The 24,825-nt window shown below is 45.0% G+C and overlaps 1 protein-coding gene across 1 annotated transcript in view; it reads right to left on the bottom strand.

Annotated features, from left to right (window-relative positions):
• PKD2 (polycystin 2, transient receptor potential cation channel) overlaps window positions 1-24,052 on the bottom strand; it is a 49,295-nt gene extending 25,243 nt beyond the window's left edge. The window contains exons 1-5 of the mRNA XM_082838094.1: window positions 23,357-24,052; window positions 15,770-15,883; window positions 6,890-7,023; window positions 5,471-5,721; window positions 1,642-1,866 (exon numbers count right to left, since the gene is read on the bottom strand). Coding sequence (XP_082694220.1) covers window positions 1,642-1,866; window positions 5,471-5,721; window positions 6,890-7,023; window positions 15,770-15,883; window positions 23,357-23,972 — 1,340 coding nt within the window. The 5' untranslated portion in view covers window positions 23,973-24,052. The remainder of the gene's footprint in view (window positions 1-1,641; window positions 1,867-5,470; window positions 5,722-6,889; window positions 7,024-15,769; window positions 15,884-23,356) is intronic.
• Between the last annotated feature and the right edge of the window lie 773 nt (window positions 24,053-24,825).

The following is a 24,825-nucleotide window of genomic DNA, read 5'->3' on the forward strand; positions in this document are numbered from 1 at the left end:
CAGGTGTAACCATCTCTCCCGTTACAGGATGGACAGGACAGGTGGCCACTCCTAGAACCTAAGTATCTAGGGCTCGAGCATGAGGAATAATCAAGTACAGGCAAGGACTATAGCAAATCAGAATTGGTCAAAGATGTGTGAAACCTCTTCCTTCCCTGGCACTGTCAACCTCCTGTTTTCTTTCTATTCAATACGCTGGAGCGTAGGGGTGAGAACCAGAAACTCAGGAGGGCAATACTGAGACAAAGAGCCTTGTGGCAGCCTCAGTGTGAACTCACAAGGGCAGCAAGTGGCCTCTGTGCGCTGAGTCATCTCTCTCTGCCTGTTCTGGTCCTGCATCGTCAACCCCTCCAGAAACTGAGACAACAATGTAGAGAAATGAAGCAACCGCCTTGACAATATTCACTCTTAAAGTATGAGGGGGAAGTGGGAGACATACTCGTTTATACCTTCTATAAATAGGTATTTCCTTAAACGTCAGTCAGAGTTGCCTGCCTGCGTGTATCCTCTTTCTGTGCTCACTGGAATCATTAGCAGAAGTTCAACAATAATTGCAATAGATTTTCATTCATTTCTAGTCATAACTATTACTTGATTTAATGTGATATTGTTTTCTGCAAAAGTTATTAGATATAAAGACTGGGAAAATCCAACTGGCTATGTAAAGCACAGCTGAGTTTAGCCTCAAAAGTAATCCCAGAATAAGGCTATTATGAGAATGCAGCCTTCTTATTTGTTGGGTAGATATATGTGCAAGTAATTCACGTCAGCAACGTCTGCATGTTGCTGCCACATTCACCAGGAGGATTAAAGCGGGTGAAGCCTGGATTCCCCTTGCCTTGTTCGACGTGTTTTATAGCACATATTACCTTCTAACATGCTATCTAATTAATTTGTTTCCTTTGCTTATTGTTTATCATCTAACATCTCCTCGTGGTTGAATGTGAGCTCTACAAGGGCAGAGATCTTTCTGATGCATCCCAAGAGCCTTGAACAGTGCCTGGAACATATTAAGTGCCCAATAAATGTTTGCTGAATGAATGAACGAACAAGAGGTCCCAGACAAGCCAGTGGGATCTCTGTCAGTTTCCTCCCTGTCACCAGAATGGTCACGATGACAAACCTCACAGAATCTGCAGCAGGAACTTTATGTGCCTTTGGTAATTCTTGAGTGTAAGCAGGTACCGGGGCACCCTACTGAGCACAGGCGTAGCCCCTGACTAGTGCTCATGTTCTAATCGCGTGCGCATCATCGGAGAATGGGAAACTCAGGGAAATGAGTCAAGATACGATGCCTGGGGGCCTTGGTAGCAGAGCATGGAGCAATGATCACCCTCGTGATGGGAAAGGACTGACGTCAGCAAAACACAGTGCTTTATCTGGGACGGTTCCAGCCTTGGGATGAACTTGGACCAGACTTAAGGTTCTTCCTAACTCATAACATCCCCGGATCCTAACTCCCTTCCTCCAGAAACCCCTATCCCAGGAAGCTTTTTGGTTTTCACCCCTCCTTGCTGTCAGCTCTGATCCTTGAAACTCTCATCTAGCCAACTGCAGGCAATGATTTTCTGGTCTAACTCCAGACTAGGACGTATATACAAACACACGGAAGTGGGAGGCATGAGTGCCCTTTATACACACCTGATCACACAGAACAGATTAATGTTGGCATTGTACACTGAAAAGTCAATAAAAGTTGCCCGGGTTCCCCGGTCCAGCCAGCCGTTTTTCTTGAGGTTAGCAATCTGAGCGGCTGTTTCCTCTCTTGTTCTTGACAGATCCAGGTAATACCCAGCTCCGCTGTAAGTTGCGATCATTCCCCAGTGGCTGCTCCCATTCAAGTCTTTTTCACTTGTGTAGATCCAACTAATTCAAAGACAAAACGAGCAGGTGAAAATCAGTGGAACACCCGGGGCAATTACGAAGCCAGAGTACGTAACAAATAACAGTGAGTCTCATCGAGCTGGGTGATGTGCTTGCCACGGTGCTTTGTGTTTTCTGACATCCTCCTCATAGAGCTATTATGCCCATTTTAGGAATAAGGGCCCTGAGGCTTAGTGAGGTCCAGTCAGCCTCAAATCTTTTGAAGGTAGAGTCAGGAACCCACCCCAGGACAGTCTGCCTTCAGAGGCCTGTGCTGTTAGCCCTCAGCTTATATGGTTGCCTTTCCGGGTGACTTACTTAGGGACTAGCTGACCCTAGGCCCCCCAAAAATTGCAGCCAAGAGAGGTACGAGTTCATCAAGTGCCACGGTCAGCAGCTCAACTAAATAAGATTCCACACGGCATTTGGGAGCTTAATCCACAAACGTTTACAGGCTCTCAGGAACCAGATGCGTCTCTGGTATTAATGAGGATGGAAAGATGAACTAAGATCTTTTCTCTCCCCAATTTATATTAAGTGGGGAGAGGAAAGTTGTAATTAAACACCGAAAATACAAGGTAGGTGATAAGAAGAACCAAAAAAGAATCATAGAAAAATTGCTCGGGCCAAGCAGAGGGAAGCTAGCCTTCTTTGGAGGTTCAGCGATGACGGGAAAGGTGAACCAGAGAAGGCTTTGGAAGAAGCCACGTTGAACCTAGGCTGTGAAAGGTAAGCAGGGTTCAGACTTAGGCAGGTGGATGGGGAGGGTGTTTTTAAGCCTGAGCCAGGCGGGGCCGGAGAAGTACAAGGCATCCGCCAGTAGTTCGGTTTGGCGCCCATACGATGAAGGAGAGAAGGCTGAAAGATGGACTCTGGTCAGATGGTGAGGGGGCAGGCGTGAAGGGGTCACCGAAGGGAAGGTCTCTGAGAGGCACAGAACGGGGTTACCTGGAGTGGTGAGGAAAGAGAGAGGACGCATGTGTGGAAGAGAGTTAACACAGCGGGTCCGAGACCGCCTCTCCTTAAAGCATTCAGGTTGGACTCGGCTGGCATCTGGAATTTCAGTGATAAACGGCTCCCTACACTGATGTAAAACATCCTCTGACCAGAAGGAGAGGCTCACAGTGCCTAGGCTTCTGTACAAACAAGGTGGCTCATGCCCACACCTGCTCCCCTTCTGGGAGTCTGAGATTTGGGGATGTGCTGGCCAGAGCCTGCCTATGTAACCAGCACCCAGAAACACATGGGAGGCACCAAGTCTCTGCTGAGCTTCTCGGACAGACAATGCTTCCTACACGTTGTCACAACTCGTTACTGGAGGAAGACGCGTGTCTTGTGTGGCTCCACTGGGAGAGGACCTTTACAACCCGGCACCTGGTTCCCTCCAGACTTTGCCCCATGAGCCTGTCCCTTCCGCTGCTTTTGCGTATTTCCTTTCACTGTAGTAAAGCTCGGCCATGAATATATGCTGAATCCTGGGAGCCCTTCCAGAGAATTGCTGAACTCCGTGAGGCTGGTCCCAGGGACCCCGACACAGCTGAGTCAGCTGTCCTTGCAAGAACCGATGAGGCCTGAACTAGAGCAGTGAGCTGGGAAGGACAAGGGAGGGCCGAGACAGGGCCACGGAGGTGACTGTCAACAGAGCCTGGCACTGATCTGGAAGCTGGGGCAAGGGAGAGGGGGCTTCTGAAGAAAGACTCCAGTCTCTTTTTGGGTAATGCGAAGATGGTGGTGCCGTGAACAGGAGGAAGGACACATTCGACAAGAAAGTGATGAGTTCCGGGACTTCCCTGGGGGTCCCGTGGCTAAGACTCCACGCTCCAAATGCAGGGGGCCTGGGTTCGATCCCTGGTCACGGAACTAGATCCCACATGCCTCAAGTAAGAGTTCGCATGCCGCAACTAATGATCCTGCATGTGGCAACGAAGATCCCGCGTGCTGCAACTAAGACCTGTCGCAGCAAAAAAAAAAAAAGACTCCACGCTCCCAATGCAGGGGGCACGGGTTCGATCCCTGGTTGGGGAAACTAAGATCCCGTGTGCCGCATGGCATGGCCAAAAACAAACAAACAAACAAACAAATAAATAAATGATAAAAAGTGACGAGCTCAGTTTGGGGCATATTGAATTATCGGAGCTGGTGGGACATACAGGTAGCATACACACTCATCTTCTATCAGACTCTGGCAGGACCTGGGATGGTTTAAATACACACAAGAAGGATCCCTTCAGTAGCCTACCCTGTAGTGAAAATCACTTATAAGCGTCTTGGATGTTCTAGGCACTGTTCAAAGCTCTGGAAATACAGCAGTGAACAAAACAGAGTCCCTGCCCTCAAGAAGCTTGAATTCTGACGGGGAACTGAGGGCAGCAGGCAGCCACTCTAGCAACGTAATTAATATGGAAGAAGCAACGTGGCATCATAAAAGAAACATGGGTTTTGGAGTCAAGCTGGTCCCATTTACTAGCGGTGATGTGTTTTCATCTATAAAATGGAGCTGATACCTATTTCAGAGTTGTTCTGTGAAAAGTAGATGAGAGAATGCATGAATTCACTTCTTAGATAGCGTCTAGCGTGGAATAGAGGCTGCATGAATCTCTCTTACCAATGGCATGAGATGAGATAAAATATTAGACAAGGTACCATAGTTCAAGTGCAAACTTATGCTTTGCAGGAACTGGAAAAAGGGGCATTAGTGAGCAAAATCACTATCACAACCTGGAAAAGACGTCTTTTGAGATTCAGTCTTTTTACTCTAAATCTTCGGATGTTTAGTAAGTTTGTTCCTTATGGGTCCAGGTACTAAAGAGGGTGTGTACTGGACGACAGACGAAGAATCTGGTTATGGAAAAGGTGTTCGTCCTCACTGCGTATTAACTAATCTGGATTCTGGTGTCTCAGTTCTCAAGAAAGGGATCTAGATGAACTGAAAGAATTAGTTTAGTGAAACTTAGAAGACAATTCTATCCACAGTGACTCACCCAGGGCCCGTGCCCCAAGATGTCCACCTTGGGACAACCCGAGAACTCTTCTCACTTTTTGTAATAATTCTAGAAATAAGGACTGTCCTCCCTTAATACACAGGATGTTTTAAGTATGTTGACAAAGAGCACCCAAAATCCCTGCAAATACACACAATGCAGACACGTACTCAAAATCAAAAACACACATTTGAGAAGGACAGGCTTTAAACCAGACAGAAGAACTGCCTCATGAGCTTATGATTCACTTTAAGTAATTGTAGTGTGAACACAAATTTATTTCTAAGAGCTAATACAAAAGAATTTCTGTACCAAAAACCTTCCTAGTAACAACCTAGTGAACCATATTACTGGATTTATAAAAATAGGATCCAGGCACCTTAAAAGAAACCCCTGAAGGTGAAGGTAGCTTCTTTCCTGTGGGGATATGGTCAGCCATTTAGCCTTCTGAAAAATAAGTATGCAGAAGCTGAAAGGGGGTAAAAAGTACAGAAAACTTGAGAAGCCAAAGTTTGGCCACGGCCTTAAATACAAGCATTGAAGGCATCTTCTCCTTGGTGAAGGGGTTAGAGAACGAATGAATGGATGTCCGTGACAGCCCAGGGCCCCGAGCCACAGACACTTACGCGGTTCCATTTCTCGGACCGAATGGAGCCCTGTCTTCACTGCTGACAGAGTAGACATCATAGCACTCTTTAATCTCATCTCTCAAGTCCAGGGGGATGGAACAGGATCCATTTCTGACTCTGAGTTGCCGTATACGTGGTACCCCTAAGAGTAGGTTCTCGTAGTAGATGAAGCTTCGGTCGTCGCCTTCCGTTCTGTTGCTGGGTTGCATCTTCCAGTAGAGCCCATCCAACAAAGCGCCTTCTGCAAACTGAAAGCAAAGGCACCATTTTTGAAAAACTCTCAGCTCAGAGGCTGCCTTACTCCTCCCTGGGATGTTTGTGTGACCAACAGTTTGGCAACTCTGTGAACAGGTAGGTGGGTTTTGTTGTCAGAGAGGCTGGACCCTGCTCCAGTCCTGCTCCGTCATCTCCTTGCTGGCTGTGAGGCCTCGAGCATCTGTAATGCCTATCTTTTGTATGGTGGCTACACCTGGCACAGAATGGGCACTTCATACGTGGCGACTCTTGATTTCTACTCCAGGACTAAAGGCTGGGGAGAGGGTGCAGTTTGCAACGAATCCGTAACCATGATCAATTCCACCTTCCCTTATTACAGCAGCATCCCACATAATCATGGTTCACCATCACTGGAGAGGAAAAGATGCTAGTTTTGAAAACCAGTCTGCTATCTGATGGACCTTGTAATTGTCTGGATTATTTTGTCATAGGGTGAATGAACTCTCTAACTTCTCATCCCCCCCTCCTTCCCTCCATTTTTACAGTGTGGCATTCATTATCACAGAACTGTATACATGTGAGAAGTTTCTCATTAGTTGGCCTGTAGGAAAGACAGGCCCAGCCATTTCTCAGTGTCTCATCCTTATCAGACAATCAATAGAGATGGAGTGATTTGCCCCCTTGAGGTGGAAAAGATTCATATTATACAAGTGTGGTTTTGGATGTCAAGTATTTTTAGGCATTATTTAGTATATTTAGGTTCTTGTGACCCAGTTCCTCTATCTTTAAAATCAACAGCTCTGACCCCAGGGTTTACTAAGAATTTTAGCAAGTATTTCCCCAGAAGGAAGTAATCATTTCCTTTCCAATTTCCCTCCCCATTCTCTTAGATTCTGAACACATCTCCCAGATCAGTTTCGTATTTTTCCTGTGGTATCCCTCATTGCTTATCCTCTAACACTAATGTTGGAATCTGTGACAAGTTGGGGAGGGCTGGGTTGAATTTTACATTAGAGATCTTTGAAAGAATGTGCCTGCCTTGTATCAGGCACGGTTCTGGGGTACATTCCAACACCAGCAAAGAGACAAAAACAAAAAACGAAGCAAGACAACACAATGAAGTTCCGCCCTCGTGGGCCTGAACTGAATTTACGAAGCTACATGAACAATTTTCAAGAGCAAGAGGTCATTTGCAAATACCTTCCAGAAGTCTTCCACTGAAGAAAGAGTTTTAAAGTTAGTTTTCTCCGTTTTGGACACCGGGGTGTCCAGGAAGAGCTGGGACATGATCCGGGTATAGTAGTACACACTGGAGCTCATCATCCCATAGGTCACTGGAAGACAGAAAGGGCCAAATGAACTCTGCCAGGGATCCTGCACACGCACTCACACGATCCCGGCGGACGGGCAGACAGCCATCCCGCCTCCCTTCCCTGCATCGTTGTTCCAGGATCCCTCCCCAGCTCTCTGGCTTACACAAGAAATGAATTAACACTGGCTTCCATGAAACAAAACTGGCTTACCACTGAGCACCGGATTAAGATCAGGTGCCCCCTCCTTGCCACTTGGGACCTCCAAGACGCCCTTCGACGTCGCCTCCCACCACCTCCCGGAGCACCCTCCCTGCCCGAGAACCCTACGCCCCAGCAGATGCCACGCCGAGCCCCACGTTCTCCAGCGGTGCGCCTGCCGCCCCCTCTGCCTACGACGGCGTGGGCAGCCCACTCTCGTCTTGTTCCCACATCAACTCCCCATTCTCGTGTGCCCTGCTCTGCACCCTGAGGCTGACCGCTGCAGACCGACTGGACTCCCCTGTCTTCTGGTTTCCGGTGCATTCAGCCCACAGGAGACCTGGCGGCCCGAGGAGAGAGAGAGCTGGGTTTGTTCTCCCTGCTCCCACGCCCTCACTGCCTGGGTGCAGTTTGCTGGGGACCCTCTAACGGTGGCCACCGCTGCTGGGGGCATCTCTTCTCCCCCAGCCACACCAGGTTCACACCACGCCATTCCCTGCCCTTGTCCCTCCAGGCCCGGAGGTGGGAACCTTGCCCAAGAGCCTCGTGTCCCCTCGTTGGCTCCTATAACCCTGCCGCCACACCTCTGTAAACGGTCCTTTCGATGAACTCCCACAATTGCCGCTGTGAGTCTCCCATCTCTTTCCTTCTGGGATGCTGACTAACAGACGCATCTGCCTCCCAGCCACCTACCAGCTGTTGCGTGGCACACTCTAAACTCAAGCCACACCCCTGATGTGAAGACCTGCCGATCTCACCAGCCCATTCTGAATGGTCCTGGAGAAAGGTGGGGCGATCACGTACAGGCTCAGCACGTCACAGGAGATCAGGCTTTGAGTCTGGGTCATGCCTCTTACTTGCTGTATGAGCTGTACAAGTTGCTCAGACTCTCTAAGCTTTAGTTGCCTCTTCTGTAAGGAGTAAGTAGCTATCTCATGGGAGTTTTTGGTGCTTAAAAAAATATATAACTAAATGGGACTTCCCTGGTGGTTCAGTGGTTAAGAATCCGCCTTCCAACGCAGGGGAGGCAGGTTCGAACCCTGGTCGGGGAACTAAGATCCCACATGCCGCGGGGCAACGAAGCCCGCACGCTGCAACTACTGAGCCCGCGTGCTCCGGAACCTGTGTGCCACAACTAGAGAGCCCGTGTGCCACAAATCAGAGCCCACACACTGCAACAAAGACCCAGCACAGCCAAAATTAAAAATAAATAAATCAATAAAGGGAAAGAAGAGGCAGAACAGCATCTCTTAAAAAAAAAAAAAAACTAAAAATTATCCAATACAGTGGCTGACACTTAAATGTCCAATAATGGTGGTTCTTCCTCCTTAACCAGATTGCTACAACATTATCTATTAAAAATTTCAGCACTTTAACGAGTGCTGTCTTATGCCGAACTCTAATGATTGCAGGTATCATACGCTTTGATACCTACAATTAGATGACAAAACACTTCAAGAGGAAGGAAATACTTCCTTTTATGCTTCTTTTGACCACAGAGGTTTTACAGGCCTTTCGACCACAGTTCTCAACACCCAGCAAGCAATGACTACTTAGCTGATTCTGTAATAATCTTCAGGCAGCATACAATGCATTTTACAACCTCATAATAAGTGATTTGGGGATTACATCTTTCCTTCACCTAGTCCCCTTCCCTACCCAAACATCATAGAGAATTAAGATTAAAAGAGAGAAGTGGATAATAGTGATCCAAACACAAGCGTGTCTGCGAGGCATCTCGAGCAGTCAGTCAGTGAAGCAATAAACACACACGACCACGTGGCTCGTGTGCCGCATCTAGAGGGGAAGGGACCTCTTCCAGTCCTCACAGTTAGGTTCCATCACCTGTCATCCTATGACCCACTAATTAGGACAACAACACTCCTCTTCCAGTGTTACATAACCTGTCACCTCTTAAGACTGCATCGGACTGGAGTTCAGGGTTTGGACTTTTAATCCATTGATGGGACAGGGTGTTGGACATGAAGATGCGCAAGATGTGATCTCTGGGGCTTCCCTGGTGGCGCAGTGGTTGAGAGTCCGCCTGCCGATGCAGGGGACGCGGGTTCGTGTCCCGGTCCGGGAAGATCCCACATGCCGCGGAGCGGCTGGGCCCCTGAGCCATGGCCGCTGAGCCTGCGCATCCGGAGCCTGTGCTCCGCAGCGGGAGAGGCCGCAACAGTGAGAGGCCCGTGGACCGCAAAAAAAAAAAAAAAAAAAAAAAAAAGATGTGATCTCTGTCCTCAAGAAGAGGTGCTCACGGTGTCCCCAGGGGGAACACTGCCTACCAGCTCCCACAGAGGGGTGGACAAGGTACGATGTGTTCTGCAAAGGCCTTCTTCAGATCCAAAGCTGATATCATGCTAAAGAGGGGTCGTGAAGGCTCCCCAAAGCCGACTAAATGATTATTACATTGATTTTTGGAATTAATTTGAAATTAGAATTTTCTTTGGATTGGCTGGTTAATGTAGATCACTCTTAAATTTTTTTACCTGTGGGGTGTTTTTGGTTGTTGAAAAAGAATTATGACAAATTATTTAAATTTTTTGATTTATAAATATGCAATATGTATGTATTTTAGCCACTGATTTTAAAATGCATCTCCTTTATTGTCCTGTACTTTTAATACTGATTGCTTTTGAAATTCTCAGGACCTGTATGCAATTTGAGAACTTCACTGAAAGGGAAGGGGTACATCCTCTTGGCTATGCAGTGCCACCTGCTGGACATCCAGAGAAACAATGCCACCTAGTGGTTGAAGGGGATGACGATTCTAACACCTTCAGTCAGCTAACGTTAACTCCGTCCCTCCCTTGGGCCAGGCAGTGGGCTGGTCCAAGCGATATCTTCAAGTGACAGCTCCACACACTCCAGGGGTCAGCTGCATCATGAGTCCAGCTAGGCTGGAGCTAAAGGACCCCCCGGGATTTGAAATCAGAACGATTTGGGTTTGAGTTTAAGATTTCCTTCACCCTTAAGTCAGCCTCCGTGTTCATAATTGTGGGTCTCGGTATCTTGGGATCTTGGACAAGTATTTAATTTTTCTGAGCCTGAGTTTCACTATCTAGAAAATGGGAATAATAACATCTAAGGCTTTTGTGTAGTTCACTGGGAGAAATGTTATGTGAACACAGATTTTGCATACTGTTAAATGCAATAGAAATGTAAGACTGTTACATCGTTTCTCCTTTCAGTCCCTGATGGGCAAAGCCCACTTGGAAGGTAACATACACTCTTTAAATGAACTGAATTGTAAAGAAGAAAGTTACATCATGAAATAACCATAAACGAGGATCAGAAAGGAGAGGAAAATATTTTAAAAATATAAGGTAAAGGACACATATATCCTATGTGCATATATTTTTTTTCTGCTATTTAGTCCTCGTCTTAACTCTCAGATTCGATTTTCTATGAAATAAGCCAGAAAAGAAAACATTATCACAGCATCACCAACTAATCAGCATGTAAACTAACTAAAGCTGTCTTAAAAGATGGTCTCAGGCTTCCCTGCTGGCGCAGTGGTTAAGAGTCCGCCTGCCGATGCAGGGGACACGGGTTCGTGCCCCGGTCCGGGAAGATCCCACATGCCGCGGAGCGGCTGCGCCCGTGAGCCATGGCCGCTGAGCCTGCGCGTCCGGAGGCTGTGCTCCGCGACGGGAGAGGCCACAACGGTGAGAGGCCCACGTACCACAAAAAAAACAAAAAAAACCAAAAACAAACCAAAAAACATGGTCTCATTTAAAAATAGGCTACAGACACCATTTTCTTCTTAATATGGCTGAAAAAATATAGGCTTAAATACTAAAAACTATATAAAGGGGACTGCGCTGTATAAACTCCAGATCAGTGGAATAAAAAGCAAAGAAAAAATTTCCAATGTAACAAAAAGAAGAAGAGAAATGAAAAATACCAAGAAAGTGTAAAAGAGAGGAAAAAATAAGATGGCAGAAATCTGACAAAAGCATGAAATGTAAAGAGCTTAAACTTACTAGATCATAGTCTTAAATATTGGTTAAAAAATTTAAAAATGTTATCTTTAGAATTTTTATGAGACCCATTCAAAATGAAGTTAAAAATAAAGGAATGAGAAGATATATATTAGATATACAAAAGGTGTTAAGTGGTATTGCAATCATCTGACAAAGGAGATTATAAGGTGAGTACTGAGTTAAAGAAAAAGATGATCTTTTATTGATAAATGATACTTTACACAATGATATAACTAGAATGAACTTTTATGTATTGAATAACAATATCAAGATATATAAAGCAACGTCTTCTAGTAATAGAAGGAGAATTACCAAAACCACAATAACACTTAGAAACAAATTTACATCTCTCAATCTTTGACAGAGAAAGAAGATAAAAATGATCTTGGGACATTAGGGGTTTTATAATAGAACATACGACTTAATGTATTACATAGATATCAAACTTTATATTGTATCAGAAGGGATCACTCACATTCTTTTTCAAGGTTTGGGGAGAGGCATTCATGGGGGTGATGTTAATAGTAAACCAGATAGAGAACGTGAGCAAAGCATGTTTGGATGGACAGGGTGAGTCCAGGTTGAGAAATGTTAAGGATGCCCCTGAGATGCACCGGTGCAGAGGTCCAGTAAAAGCTGGCACAAGATTCATGGTCCATGAGAGGTCGGGAGGAACTTGGGAGCGCCAGCGTACAGGACCAGCTGAAGCTGCAGGGAAGATCCCTTGAAGAGAAAGGCAAAGACCCAGTCACAGAAAATCGTCTGTCTAAACACATCTCAGAAAGAAAAAAATGAAGAAAGTGAAGAGAGTAAGGAGGGATACAGGAAGAGAGGGAGTCACAGAAGCCAAAGAGGGAAGTTTGTGGAATGCCAAATGTCTCATCTGGGACCAAATGAGAGAGAAAGGCTAAAAGGAGCCCATAAAAATTTGGCAATTAAGACGTCCCTGGTGACCTGGGTGAGGGCCTTGCAGGAGGCAGAGTGCGGCTGCAGAATAAACCAGAGAGGTGAATTAAAATTATTAACACGCCCAAATATTTTAATGCAGTTTCGGTTAAAATTCAAAGGTAAGTGACAAGTTGTGATGGAAATCTTTGAGGGATAGAGGTTGTCAACACAAGTGCTTTTGTGAATGCCTGCCTGTATTACGTAGTGTAATTTTTTTTTTAAACAAGAGAGAAAAGCATGTAATATTTACATAGAAGTTACCACGAAGAAATAAAGAGAAAGCTATGCACGTGGAGTAAAGGCCATGTTTAAAGTAATATTTATATATGAATATACATTTCTTGTTATTGTAGTTTTTGTTTTTGTTTTTGTTTTTTTTTGCGGTACACGGGCCTCTCACCGCTGTGGCCCCTCCCGTTGCGGAGCACAGGCTCCGGACGCGCAGGCCCAGCGGCCATGGCTCACGGGCCCAGCCACTCCACGGCACGTGGGATCCTCCCGGACCGGGGCACGAACCTGCGTCCCCTGCATCAGCAGGTGGACTCCCAACCACTGCGCCACCAGGGAAGCCCGTTATTATAGTTTTTGTCCAGTACTGAAAAGGTCAGAGAGCTTTCCAGCCATAGTTGGTCTTTAGCAGTTACTTCCCATGGACTGTAGCCTGTGAACTTAAGACTGCACGTGAATTCGAAAAGAGTCATGTACCAAAATGTTCACTGCAGCTCTGTTTACAGTAGCCAGGAGATGGAAGCAACCTAAGTGTCCATCATCGGATGAATGGATAAAGAAGATGTGGCACATATATACAATGGAATATTACTCAGCCATAAAAAGAAACGAAATTGAGTTATTTGTAGTGAGGTGGATGGACCTAGAGTCTGTCATACAGAATGAAGTCAGAAAGAGAAAGACAAATACGGTATGCTAACACATACATATGGAAGCTACAAAACAAAACAAACAAACAAAAATGGTCATGAAGAACCTAGGGGCAAGACGGGAATAAAGACGCAGCTTAGGTGTACTGATATTTATGAGAATATCAGAACCAGTTTATGTTTGTGGTTTTGGGAAAAATTATTTGTGCTGGGGAGAATGTTGTGGAGGTGAGGGGAATTGAGTTGGGGGTTATTTTCTCATTTTTTTGGTACATTTGGAAGAGTGACAATAAATGCATCCCCTTAAAAAAAAAGGGGGGGACTCTGATAAACTGGAGGGAGTCTCTATCAGATGGGTTGTTCAAAGGCATGTCTCCAATCACATGATCAACAGCTAAGGGAACTGGAAAGGTTTAACCTAGAGAAGACTTGGAGGAGACTGAACGTCTGTCTCCAAACTTCTGACACGCTAAGCTGGAGGAGAGACATGGGAAAGGTCCCTGGTATTAGGCTGGCTTAGAGAGTAAAACTAAGACGGGAAGTTAGATGAGGACAGACTTTGGTTTTGCATAAGGAAGAACTTTCTAACACAGCCATAGAAAAATAAAATGAACTATTTCAAAGGAGTCAGTCCCTTAACCTGGAACTCTTGCCCAACTGGAGGCAGGATGACTGACCTTTTGGGAAGGATGCTGCAGGGGGGAGTTTTAGCATTCAGTGGAGGTTTGATCCACGACTGCCAACATTCCTTCTTACCCAGAGATTCTACAATATTTTGAAAAAAAAACTTTGCCTATGTAAAAACTGTAGCTGATATAAGAAGCAAAAATGTGATTAGTGTGAAAAAGAACAAAAAGCATAAAAATTCTAAAATAAACAAGAAAACGCTAGTTAGTTATATGACAAGCTTGTTTCCTAAAACTCCAGCTACTCAGTTTATTTATCTGGCCTAGTTCCCGAAGCTGGTCAGTGCATCTGAAAATTCACTTCTCTGGGCCACATCTGGAAGGCTTTGATTTAGTAGATCCAGGCAAACTACAATTATAAAAGAAATTCTCTTGGTGATTCTGATGTTTAGGCAATTTTGGGGAACAATGAAATTTTAGACTTATAGGAGCACCTATATTTTGCATAAAATCTGTGTATAATGTATGTGTCATGCTCGAAAAAAATTAGAAATAATAATGATTCTAATCTACCTGTTAAAATTTAAGGCCACTGAAGTTTAATATTTAAGCACCATTTCTACGCTGGAAGCAAACTTCACTTCAGCATTTACTCTAAGTTCTAACAGCTCAGAACATAAAAGTTAAAAAATATCACATCTCTTGCTTAATAACTTTTAATGTACTGAATAGATCATTTCTAGGTTTTCAGCATTTCTTAGATAACATGCTTTTAAAGTAATGAGAGAGATTCCTTCCTAAACAAACAACAGAAAAGTTCAGAAAATTAGGAAGAAAAAAGCAAGAAAACGAATGTTGTTCACACATATATACTTTTTAGCTTAAATAACATCTTTTTTTCTCTTTTTCTTAAGTTCCCACTTGGATAGTCAAATTCTCAGAAAATGTGAGAAGTCATGCCCTGTTTGAGTCTCATTAAGAGCTTACTGGTATTATTAAAAACCAGTGTGGGGATATTAAATAAATCAATATTCAATTTCTTAAAATTACAAATATCAAAAGCTTAAATGTTTCCTTAATCTTTTATGTTCAACTTACACATCTTCTTATAAATCTAGTAAACAAAAAACATTTTTAAAGGAAGCTTTTAGCGCTTAGTCAATTAAATTCAAGGTGGTCAATTTTAATGTAATAAGAATGGCATTATTAAAGTATTGATTAAATCAGGACTCTCTCCATTTACAAAGAAGGGAACTCTTTCCACGGTTGATGTTGGTTTTTAAGCATTTCTAAGTGTACACTGTAAGAACAAACTCCTTTCCCTGAGGAATATGCTAAGAAGTCCTGGTGGTCATAAATCTGCTTCCTGTCTGTTCTCATAAAGGGCTTTAGAGAGGACACGACAGAACTCCATCAACCAATATCCTTTGATTCAGAGGATAAGTCCTTTGCCCGTGACCTTCTGGACTTGGAGGCAAACGGTTTCTAAGAGTTGTTTCTGGCTAAGGCATCCCTCCCCTCCCAGACAATGCAGGAATGTATTGAAAGAAGAAAGGAGAAAGAAAACAGAAAGAGATGAGTCTGCAGTAAGTTTCCTACGGAGTAAAAATCTACAATTATTGAAGATTTGGAAGAAATGATTAGTTAGAGTGAAGGCATCCACACAACACATCCGAATCCAAAAAAAGGAGACTTTTAAATATAAATAGACATAAAAGCAATATTAGGTGACATTATTTGTATTTTCTGAAAGTTAAACTTGGAAAATAATTCCTGTGTACACTTTACATTACTTGAAGTAATAACAGTAATGCTGTAATTATTAAGAATCTAATACAAAAATCCTTTTACTTGGTTACTTGGTGTCTGGCAGGTCGCCCTGTGCATCTCATAGGGAAAATGGTCACAACTGACAACAAACCGGCCAATCAAATAATGCCGAATTTTGATCAGTGTTTGCCAGAGGAGAGAGGAGAGCTTTACCAAACTGTAAATTGGAATTGATAACAGAGGAGAGAACTTCTGAATTAACCGTCATTGGTGCATCTACAATTCCTCTTAATCATGAGTTTGACAGGTCAAATATTTCCAAAACTTTTCCTCTAGTGGAAGAAAATGTTCTACTTACGGATGCACAAGACTATGAGAAAAAGGAGATATGTGGCCAGTTCCCGTAAAACACTTTTCAGGTGTTTCTCTCGGTCAGTGCTGCTTTCCTCCATGAGCCTTGTTCCCCAGAGACCTTTAAAACAGTAATAAAAGAAGTCATTTTATTTTTAAAAAATCTCATGAATGGCAAAAGGAAAAACACATAAAAAACAGTATACCTTTAAGGGAGATGCTCCTGGATTTTTTTTTAGCATGCTCTAAAGGCAACCGAGAAATGGTTTTAGCAGGAATACCTTTAATTTAGGAATACATCAGCCGCTACTATCCCCCCAGATGTGCAAAACACAAGGCAATGATCTGATCATTGTCTAAACTCCCAACCTCATTAGAAAATATCTTAGTAAAAATTTAGAAGGAGAAGAGGAAGTTTAGGTTTAATAATTATGCATACACATCAGTCCTTCCTATATGCGGGAGGAATTACCGTGTTACTAAATTAATTATCCTCGTTAGTACCTGATGTAACATTGCAAACAATACTTTTTAGGTCACCCCTGATGAAAAGAGGTCCTGGTCGGAGCACCATTTCATTATGGAAACATCTAGCAAGCTTCTAACACACCGGTGTAAAATCTCTGCTCTGTACCCATTTTTGCCTTTTAAGAAATTCAGTGCTGACTGATTACACTAAACACGCTTAGCTGAACAGTTTTTTAAAAATGCCAATTAACGTATGATTTTTAAATGAAAAGCAACGAACTCATCTGCCTTCCCTCTCTCTTTGGAGAAAGGGTAAAAGCAGCACCCGTGCTCCATATTTTAGCAGATGGAAAAAGCGTTGGGCCGGCTGAGCGAAGATGACATAAGCCATGGTGAGCTGCCTGGAGAGAGATCCCACAGTTGTGGACGCAGCCAGCAGACAGACATGGTGGCCGTCCAAACCCCAGCTAGTGAGCAGTGTGGTCAAGTCACACTGCTGGTTACTTGGAAGAGCCTTAGTGTTTTCCAAAAAAGACAAACCTCTCAATTCTTTCTGTTAGATTAGGTCAGCTGTTAATGGCAAATTGCCTCACACTTCTATCCCACAGACTTTAACCCCTTATATCACAGAAACTCACCGAGCCACTGATGCCACAATCCAGCCACACAGAGAACAAGGGGAAAATGGTATATGGTCTTGCACTTGGAAGAAATGACTTCATTGCTAGCGTTTATGTACTTTTTAAGTCTTATAATCATACATTAGTTCTACTCCTAAATTGGGGTATTTCGTTTCCTTTTCTTCTTTTCTCCCAAATTTCCTTTAGGAAAAATCAGCAACTGCTCTCAAAGACACTGGGTTACGCGTCCTAGGTTTCGCCACGCCGGAAGGGGAGCATGACTTATGACCAGGTTTGCTTCTGCCAACACCTGGTGGTTGTGTCAGGGGATTACTCACTCAGAAGAAATGCACCAAGCAGAACGTCTGCTCGCTGAAACTCCATCATAGTAAAGAATTATTACGAACTTAGATGACATGGAAAATTACAGCTCAGAATAACACAGAGGCAGCCAAATATTAGGCTCAGTAGCCCTGGATAAAACCACACCATTTCTCTGGGCGTATTTCTTTTGGAGGCCAGGCCTAAAATATACGCATAAGTGGAAATTGCTAGTCCCTTGACCATCCGCAGAGACTGCTGCCTTGTCTCACTTGGTCAGTGATTTCACTCTTTCCCATGGTTTATAAACAATTACGCAATAAGGAAAAGTCATGGTTCTTACTATTTGCAAATGGTTTTGCTTGACCTATAAACAGAAAACACCAAACTCCTATCGAATTTTCTTCAGGCTAAATTTGCAATGGTCTACGGCAATTTAATTCTAGCCCTTGAATGACACATTCCAAATGAAAAGAAACAAGCCCTTTTATTTATATTTTATGTGAGTATATTTCTATGCATTTACTTTTTTCTAAATTTCTCTAGCTACCTCCTCAAATACTTATTGCTTTACAAATGTCATCCAGTTTCCCCACTGGGTGTGTATGTAGTAGGGTCAGTCTTAGGATACGGGGATCCCTTCACATCCTGATGGGTGAGAAATGCTGCATCCACAAATGGAAAAAACAGCTGTCCTGCAGCCAACTACTTCCCATGTTTAGTTATCATCAGGGATGATAGAATAAGAATGGTGAAGGGCAGTGTTCACGTCCAAAATGGGAGCGTTCTTCAAAAACAACTGTTGTCTTTTCCTGCCATCATCCCAGCTGCGGAGGGAGTGCCTCCAGGCACTCACATGTCTCCATCTGTTAGGAGAACACGATTATGAGGGGACACGGGACAATATGCCATTTCCTTCCTGTGTAAGAAGGTGATTAGTCAATGCCAGAGCCCAAAGTCGGAGCACATCACCTCAACAATAAGTGTTACTTATTAATATGCATATTAACTAACATGCAATTTATTTGCAATTAATATGCAAATTAATATGCATAAACTCTGAGAGGGGTAATCCAAAACACCGAAAAGGTCTCCAACATAAATAACTGACTTTAGAAAAAATGCCATTCTGCAACTCTTTTATCCAAATGCTTCCAAACCCTTTTTATTTTGCAATATATAAAAAAAAATCACAAAGAGAGAACAATATAATGAACTCCCATGTACCCCTCACCCAGCTTCAACAGTTATCAACTCAACAGCAACCTGGATTCATGGAAACCCTCACCCACTCGTCAATTATTTTGAAGCTAATTCCAGCGGCTGTATCATTTCACCTGTTAATATCTCAGTTCCATGGTAAAAACAATTCAGTGTGGCTCTTTTGCCTCACGTTAACCCTGTCCCATCTGAAATACATTAACCCACTGTGACTCACTGATCGTGCCAAGGTGCAGTGTGGAGGTCTGGAATCCAAGCTGTGTTCAAATGAAGGGTCAGCCACTTAGGAGCTGTGAGACCTTGCCTAACGCCATGAGCCTCTACTTCCTCATGTGGAAATGAGGTAAGAGTACCTCTCTGTGGGGTTGTTCTGGGAATTAGAAATATCATGTGTACAGCAATAGAGTGGCGGCAAGAGGCCCTTTTATGGCTTCAGAAACAGGTCCAAATCTGAAATGTCCTACTTCTGACGCCTAGTTGGTCCAGATTTGAGAATGGCGTGGAGACCCAAATCCATATGGACTTTGAAGTCATTGTGAATTGCCTGACCAAATTCTCATTGCACTCACATGATAAAAGAATCCTGTTTTGGGGCTTAGACACATGTGGGCCTTGCTTAGGAAGATATATACAATCCTTCTTCACAGTGATTTGAATTGCAGGGACACCTTCAGAAAGGGAAGTGACTTTTTACTATTGGTCCGTTTTCTACAGAATAGTCAGTTGCTACCTTATGATACTGACGCTTGAATCTCAAATTTCTTAGGCAGCCCCCTCCTGAGATGCAGACAGGTGTGTGCCACAGCTAATGGCGTGATCTACCTGCATATTCCACAGACAGCTCACACTCACATGCCCCAAACTGAGATTTCTCTTCTGTTCCTTTCTCTAGAAACCTATTTGCCCTGTGTGGGTTAATGGTACCAACCCAGAAACATGGGTTTCATCCTGGAACAGGCCCTTTTCATAACCCTCACATGGAGGTGGTCCACAATTCTGATGGTTTCTCTCTTTCACCTAGCGCTCTTCCATCCCAGCTCACAATCCTCAGTGCAACTGACACTTTATCACTGTATCACCTTTGTCACTTTATCCTGACCTATTCTCCCAGCATTTGGCACTATGCATCTCACCCCATTCTCTACATTCTTGCTAGAATCATCTTCAGATTGGCATGATATCATATCAACCCCCTGCTTGAAGCCCTCACTGACTCTGCCTACAGGAAAAAGTACCAATGAGCTACAAGCTTGCTTGGTCTTACTTCTCTATTTTTCCCTCCTCCAGCTCCCCCCCTGAATCCTTCAAAACATAACTCAAGATTCACTTCTTCTAACCTCCCCAGGTAGAGCAGGTCCTTTATTCTTTGGGTCCCTCCCACAACTGGGACCTGGCGTTGCAATGATTTACCTACACTTCTCACCCCCCTACTAAACTCTAAACTCCTTGGGAGTTGGGATCTTGTATTATTCATCTCTGTATCCCTAGTACCTACCACAAGGGAGATGCTCAATAAATGTTTGTTGACTGCACAAACTGTGTTACTAGCATAGCCTTATCACACCCTGCAGAGTAGCAACCCTCCCTCAAAAAAAAATCCCCACGCGATGAAAATACAACATCTCACTTGTTCACAATTATAGTGCAAATAAAAAGGGAAAAGGAAGCAATTATGGAGTGAGGGTTCAATTAAAAATAAAGGGAAAGTCACAATAGCCAAAAGGTAGAAACAACCCCAGTGTTCATCAACTGATGAATGGATAAACAAAATGTGGTATGTACATACAAGGGAATACTATTCAGTCATCAAAAATGAATGAAGTTCAGATACATGCTACAACTTGGATAAACCTCGAAAACGTTATACTAAGTGAAATAAGCCAGATATGAAAGGACAAATACTGTGTGATTCCACTAATATGAGGTACCCAGTAAAGAAAAATTCATAGAGTCAGAAAGAGGAAGAGAGGCTGGGGGTGCGGGGAAGAGGAGGGGAAGTTATTGTTTAATGGGCAGACCTTCTATTTGGGATGATAAAAAAGATCTGGATATGGATGCTGATGATACAATATAGTGAGTGGGAGAGGAGGTATCTATTTGTTATAGCAGCTTAGCCCACCCTGACCAATACAGCTAGTTCTTTATGATTTCTCCAGGAAAACAAACAAAAAACCAACCAAGCATATATGTCTGAAATAACAAACAGAAAGTGACTTCAGTACCCGGATATATCCATAAAACACATTCAACTTTGGAAATTCAGACAATATGATAACTCATGTAGAGTCTCAACTTTTATCTCTGCATTAAGAAGCGTTTGCTAAGAGAAAAGTAAACGAGATCATTGGGTTGGGGAAATCTTTTAGTCTGGAGCAGTCTTTCCATCTTTCAGCCTTCCTTTGCTTCTTTCGGGGCAGGCCTCCGTCAGTCCTTCACTGGCGGCCTCCTACCTGGTCCTCCCGCTTCCCTGTCTCCTTCTGCAAAGCTCTCCTGCCCAGAACACTGCTTGACTCGTATTCCCTTTCAATGTGCTCTGCCCCTGCTCAAAACTTTCCAACTGCTTCCTAATATTTAGGGGTAAATTCTTAATTCCTTAGCTAGATACAATTTCCTCCCATCATCAGGCCTCAAACATTTCTTCATTGCTATCTTACTCCTGCTAAGAGGATAGATGTATTTAGTGTCCAAGGAGAGAAATGACCATTTGCTGTCCAGCTCAGATTCATGTCATTTAACAACAACACAGGGTATGCTGAAGCTAGAAGGGACCTTGAAGATTAGGTTCAACTCTTCCATTTTATACATGAGGAACAGAGGCCAGGAAGTCTGAGTGAGTTATGGAAAGTCACAAAAGGTTGGAGACCTCCAGGGAAGCTCCTGACCACTCCAATTTGAGTAATTGCTCCTACCTTTAGAAATTCCAAGTCACTCTCTCTTCTGACCCTGAGCACTACTTATACAATGTATATAAGATTTTTTGTCATCGGTATCCCAAGAGGGGGCAAAAAAAATCACAACTCATTCATGGTTATTCATTTCACTTTTCTGGGTTTCTGTCCATAGGAAAATGGTGATGTGCTATATATATATATTTTTTTGGTAGCAACTAGTATAGTCACTAATTATTTAACAAATGTTACTTAATAAGTGACAAGAGTATCAATTATATTTCTTCATAAAAGAAATAAAATAAAATTTATTCTAAATTTTTCTGTAAAAAAGATTTTCATGATTCTATTCTACTAATTAGACCACTGATAAGGTTTGACTAGAAGTTTTACTGTTACCTTATTCATTGTAAATTTTCTGAAACTTTTCTTTAAAAGAGATAAACTTATACATACACTCATATATTTCATTTCATTATATTCCATTATTGAGTTTATCCAAAGAACATTAAGTGTTATCAAATACATAAGCTGAATTAACAGGATCATGACTTTCCATTATTTATTAACTTATAAGAAACTCCTCTCACTTCAGTGAATACTTTAAAAAGCACAATTAAAACAATTAAACAACCTGAAAAGAGTATGAGAGTTTCTTACTAATCTACTCACACAGGTTATCCAGAAAGGATCTTTTGGTCCCCACCATGCTCTGAATCAAATTAACTAGCATAATCACTGTGTAAGAGTACCAAAATGTACACTTTTAGAATCTATGATTTAATTTCTATTTATGAAGCACTCACAACATGGCAGAGACTCGCTACACGTTTTATGTTTCACCTCATTTAATCCTCCCAAGTCAAGAACTAAGTATTATGATTACCTCTTTAAAAAAAAAAAAATTCAAAAACTGGGGATCAGAGAGGTTAGGCAATTTGCTCGAGGTCATGTAGCCAATGTGTGGTAGAACTGGGGTTCGGGTGTAGGCCTGACTTGGTGTCAATCACGTTGCCGTAAAAACACCTGGATAGCTTTTTGTGCAAGATTTTCAAAACTGACAGGAAGAGAAGGGAAAGGAAATTTTCAAAAGAACTGAGAATGGAAAACTCTTAAAAGTAGAGGTTAAAATCACTTGGATGGCAAGAGCCAATGCAAGTCTTTTCCAAAGATGCCTCTGACAAAACTTTGCAAAAACAGGATCCCATTTGCTCTTGGAAAATTTGTGTCCTCTTAATAAGCACTGGCAATTTTGAAAATTCCTTTCCTGCCTTTTGGAGAGCTGGGTGCACCGAACTCTGACACATTTCCACACAGCTGGTATCTGATGACCTCACTGTCTCATTGGAACTTCAAAGAACATTAACTTAGTTATTTAAAAACATACTTTCAACTTTTTTAAGCAACATTAGCATTTACTTTGCAACTGTTTTAGAAAAATACCTAGACTTAGAAATGGCCGAATAACTGTTTTGCTAGACAGTTTATTCTATTCGTGGCGTTCTTAACAGCTCCCTCTCCCCCAAACAACCAGACACCGCCAAAACTACATCAATGACTATCCAGCGACACCCTTCCACAACTAGGACCCTGTACTGCGTACCCATTCCGGAAAGGGGTAAGGGGCAATAGGGCATCCAGGACAGTGAAAGGCCATGGGTACTAGCACATAAGTTTCGTTTTCATTTAGTGAAATTCGCAAATATGCAGTTGCAACCACCATTAGTTGCCTTAGAATACTTTTTTCCCTACAAGGAAAAAAAAACCCAAACTCCAGATGTACCCCTTCGCTCTAATACGGCTTTCACTTATTTCCAAAGGTGAACATAAGCTGACACATCTTTTAGAAGAAGGAGGTATCCAATGAATTTGCACCAACAAGGGCGCAGTGGAATTCCGTGCTGGGTACCGGAAATAGAACGGAATTAGCAGAGGTGCGGAAGACGCTTCTTAGGGAGGCGGGGACGCAATGGGAACGCGAGCGGGAGCCCTGGAGAGCTGCCCTCCGCGGGCGATGGCTCTGACGGCGCCCGCACTTCTGGTTTGTGCATCAGCCGCCAAGGGTCGCGCTCTTACCTCGCAGCCCGCGCACCAGCCTCTCGGCCCAGGCCACTCGCGGCAGCTGCCCGTCCAGGGGGAGGTGGCGATGCAGCGGGTCCCCGCCGCCGCCGCCGCCGCCGCCGGCCGGGCTGGGGCTCGGCGGGCCCTGGTCCTCTCGCTGGCGCCGCCTCCCGTTCGGAGGGCCCGCGCCGTGGTAGCCCCCCAGCCCCCTGCCCCTGGCGCACACAGAGCTCACAGCTGAGGAGGCGACCGACCTCCGGCTGCCCGGGCGCCACTCTACGTCCATCTCCACCACCATTCCCCCTTCTTCTCCCTCCACCTCCTCTTCCTCCTCCTCCTCCTCGGCCTCGAAGCCCGGGTTGTCGCGGCTCCACGCCTGCCGCGAGCACGACGAGAGCGGAGGAGATGGGGAAGCCGAGGCTCCGGCCGGGGGGTCCCGCGCGGCCGCCTGCCGGATGCGCTCCATCTCGATCTCCAGGCCCCTCTGCTCGCGGAGGCCGCCCGGGCCGGCGAAGCCGGCGCCCGCGGCCCGCCCGCCCGCCATCAGCCGGCCCGGGCCCGCCGCTCGGGGCGCCGGCGTCCGCTTCGCGTCCCCGGGCTGCTGCGGCTGCACGCGGCTCGAGTTCACCATCGTGGTCACTGGCGCCCAGCGCGCCGTCGCCCCATGCCGCGCTCGGCGCTGTCCGCCGCAGGAGCCATGTTCCTTTCTTCCCGGGGCCCGCCGCCTCCTGCTCTCCGCCCCCGAGCTCCCCAGAGTCCCGCGTCCCTCGCCCGCCCCCTCGGCCCGCCTCCCCCCGCCTCGCCTCGCCTCGCCTCGCCTCGCCTCGCCCAGCGGCCGCGGCGCGCTGCAGGGGGAGGCGCGAGGCAGCCGCCCCCGCGGCCGGCGCGCTGGGCGAGCGGCGCCTGGGCCCGTGTCCCAAGTGCAGCCGGGGCCCGGGCGTCCCCATTGCGTTCGGGTGGGAGGGCTTCCGGAGTTGGCACTGCCTGCGTCACCCAGAGTGGTGCTTGGGTCCCTGCTAGCCGCCAGCCACTCCTGCCTCGGTTGACCGCGGTGCAGGGAGAGAGGGAAACCCCTTTGTGCGACGGCGTGAACAAGCGAGATCCAGCCCGAGCCGGTCTGTAGCAGGGTCAAAGGTCGTTCCTCCGTTTGAAAACTACCAGCAAACTCCTAACGGAGTCCTATCGCTGACTTCCTTGGCCTTGGGCGCGCTCACCCCCCGCCCCAATCCAGCAGCTTTTTGGAGGGTTTCCTGACTCTGGTTGGCTCCTGTGTCCACGCGTTGCGGGGACCCCGAGGATTCGGCCGCGGGGCTCTTGGATCGCTGATGCTCCGCAGAGCTCGACCGCCCCCTTCCCACCACCTCCCCGTCTGTGAGTCACGGAATCCCGCCTCAGGCCCCAGGTCCAGAGCTTTATTCCCGCTCTCCGGAGCACATCCAGCTGGACGCGCTGCAGTTGTCTCAAACTTCACCCATCCCAAGGGA

This window comes from Leucopleurus acutus (assembly GCF_964270905.1).
Source record: "Leucopleurus acutus genome assembly, chromosome: 4".
In the NCBI taxonomy this organism is placed as follows: domain Eukaryota; kingdom Metazoa; phylum Chordata; class Mammalia; order Artiodactyla; family Delphinidae; genus Leucopleurus; species Leucopleurus acutus.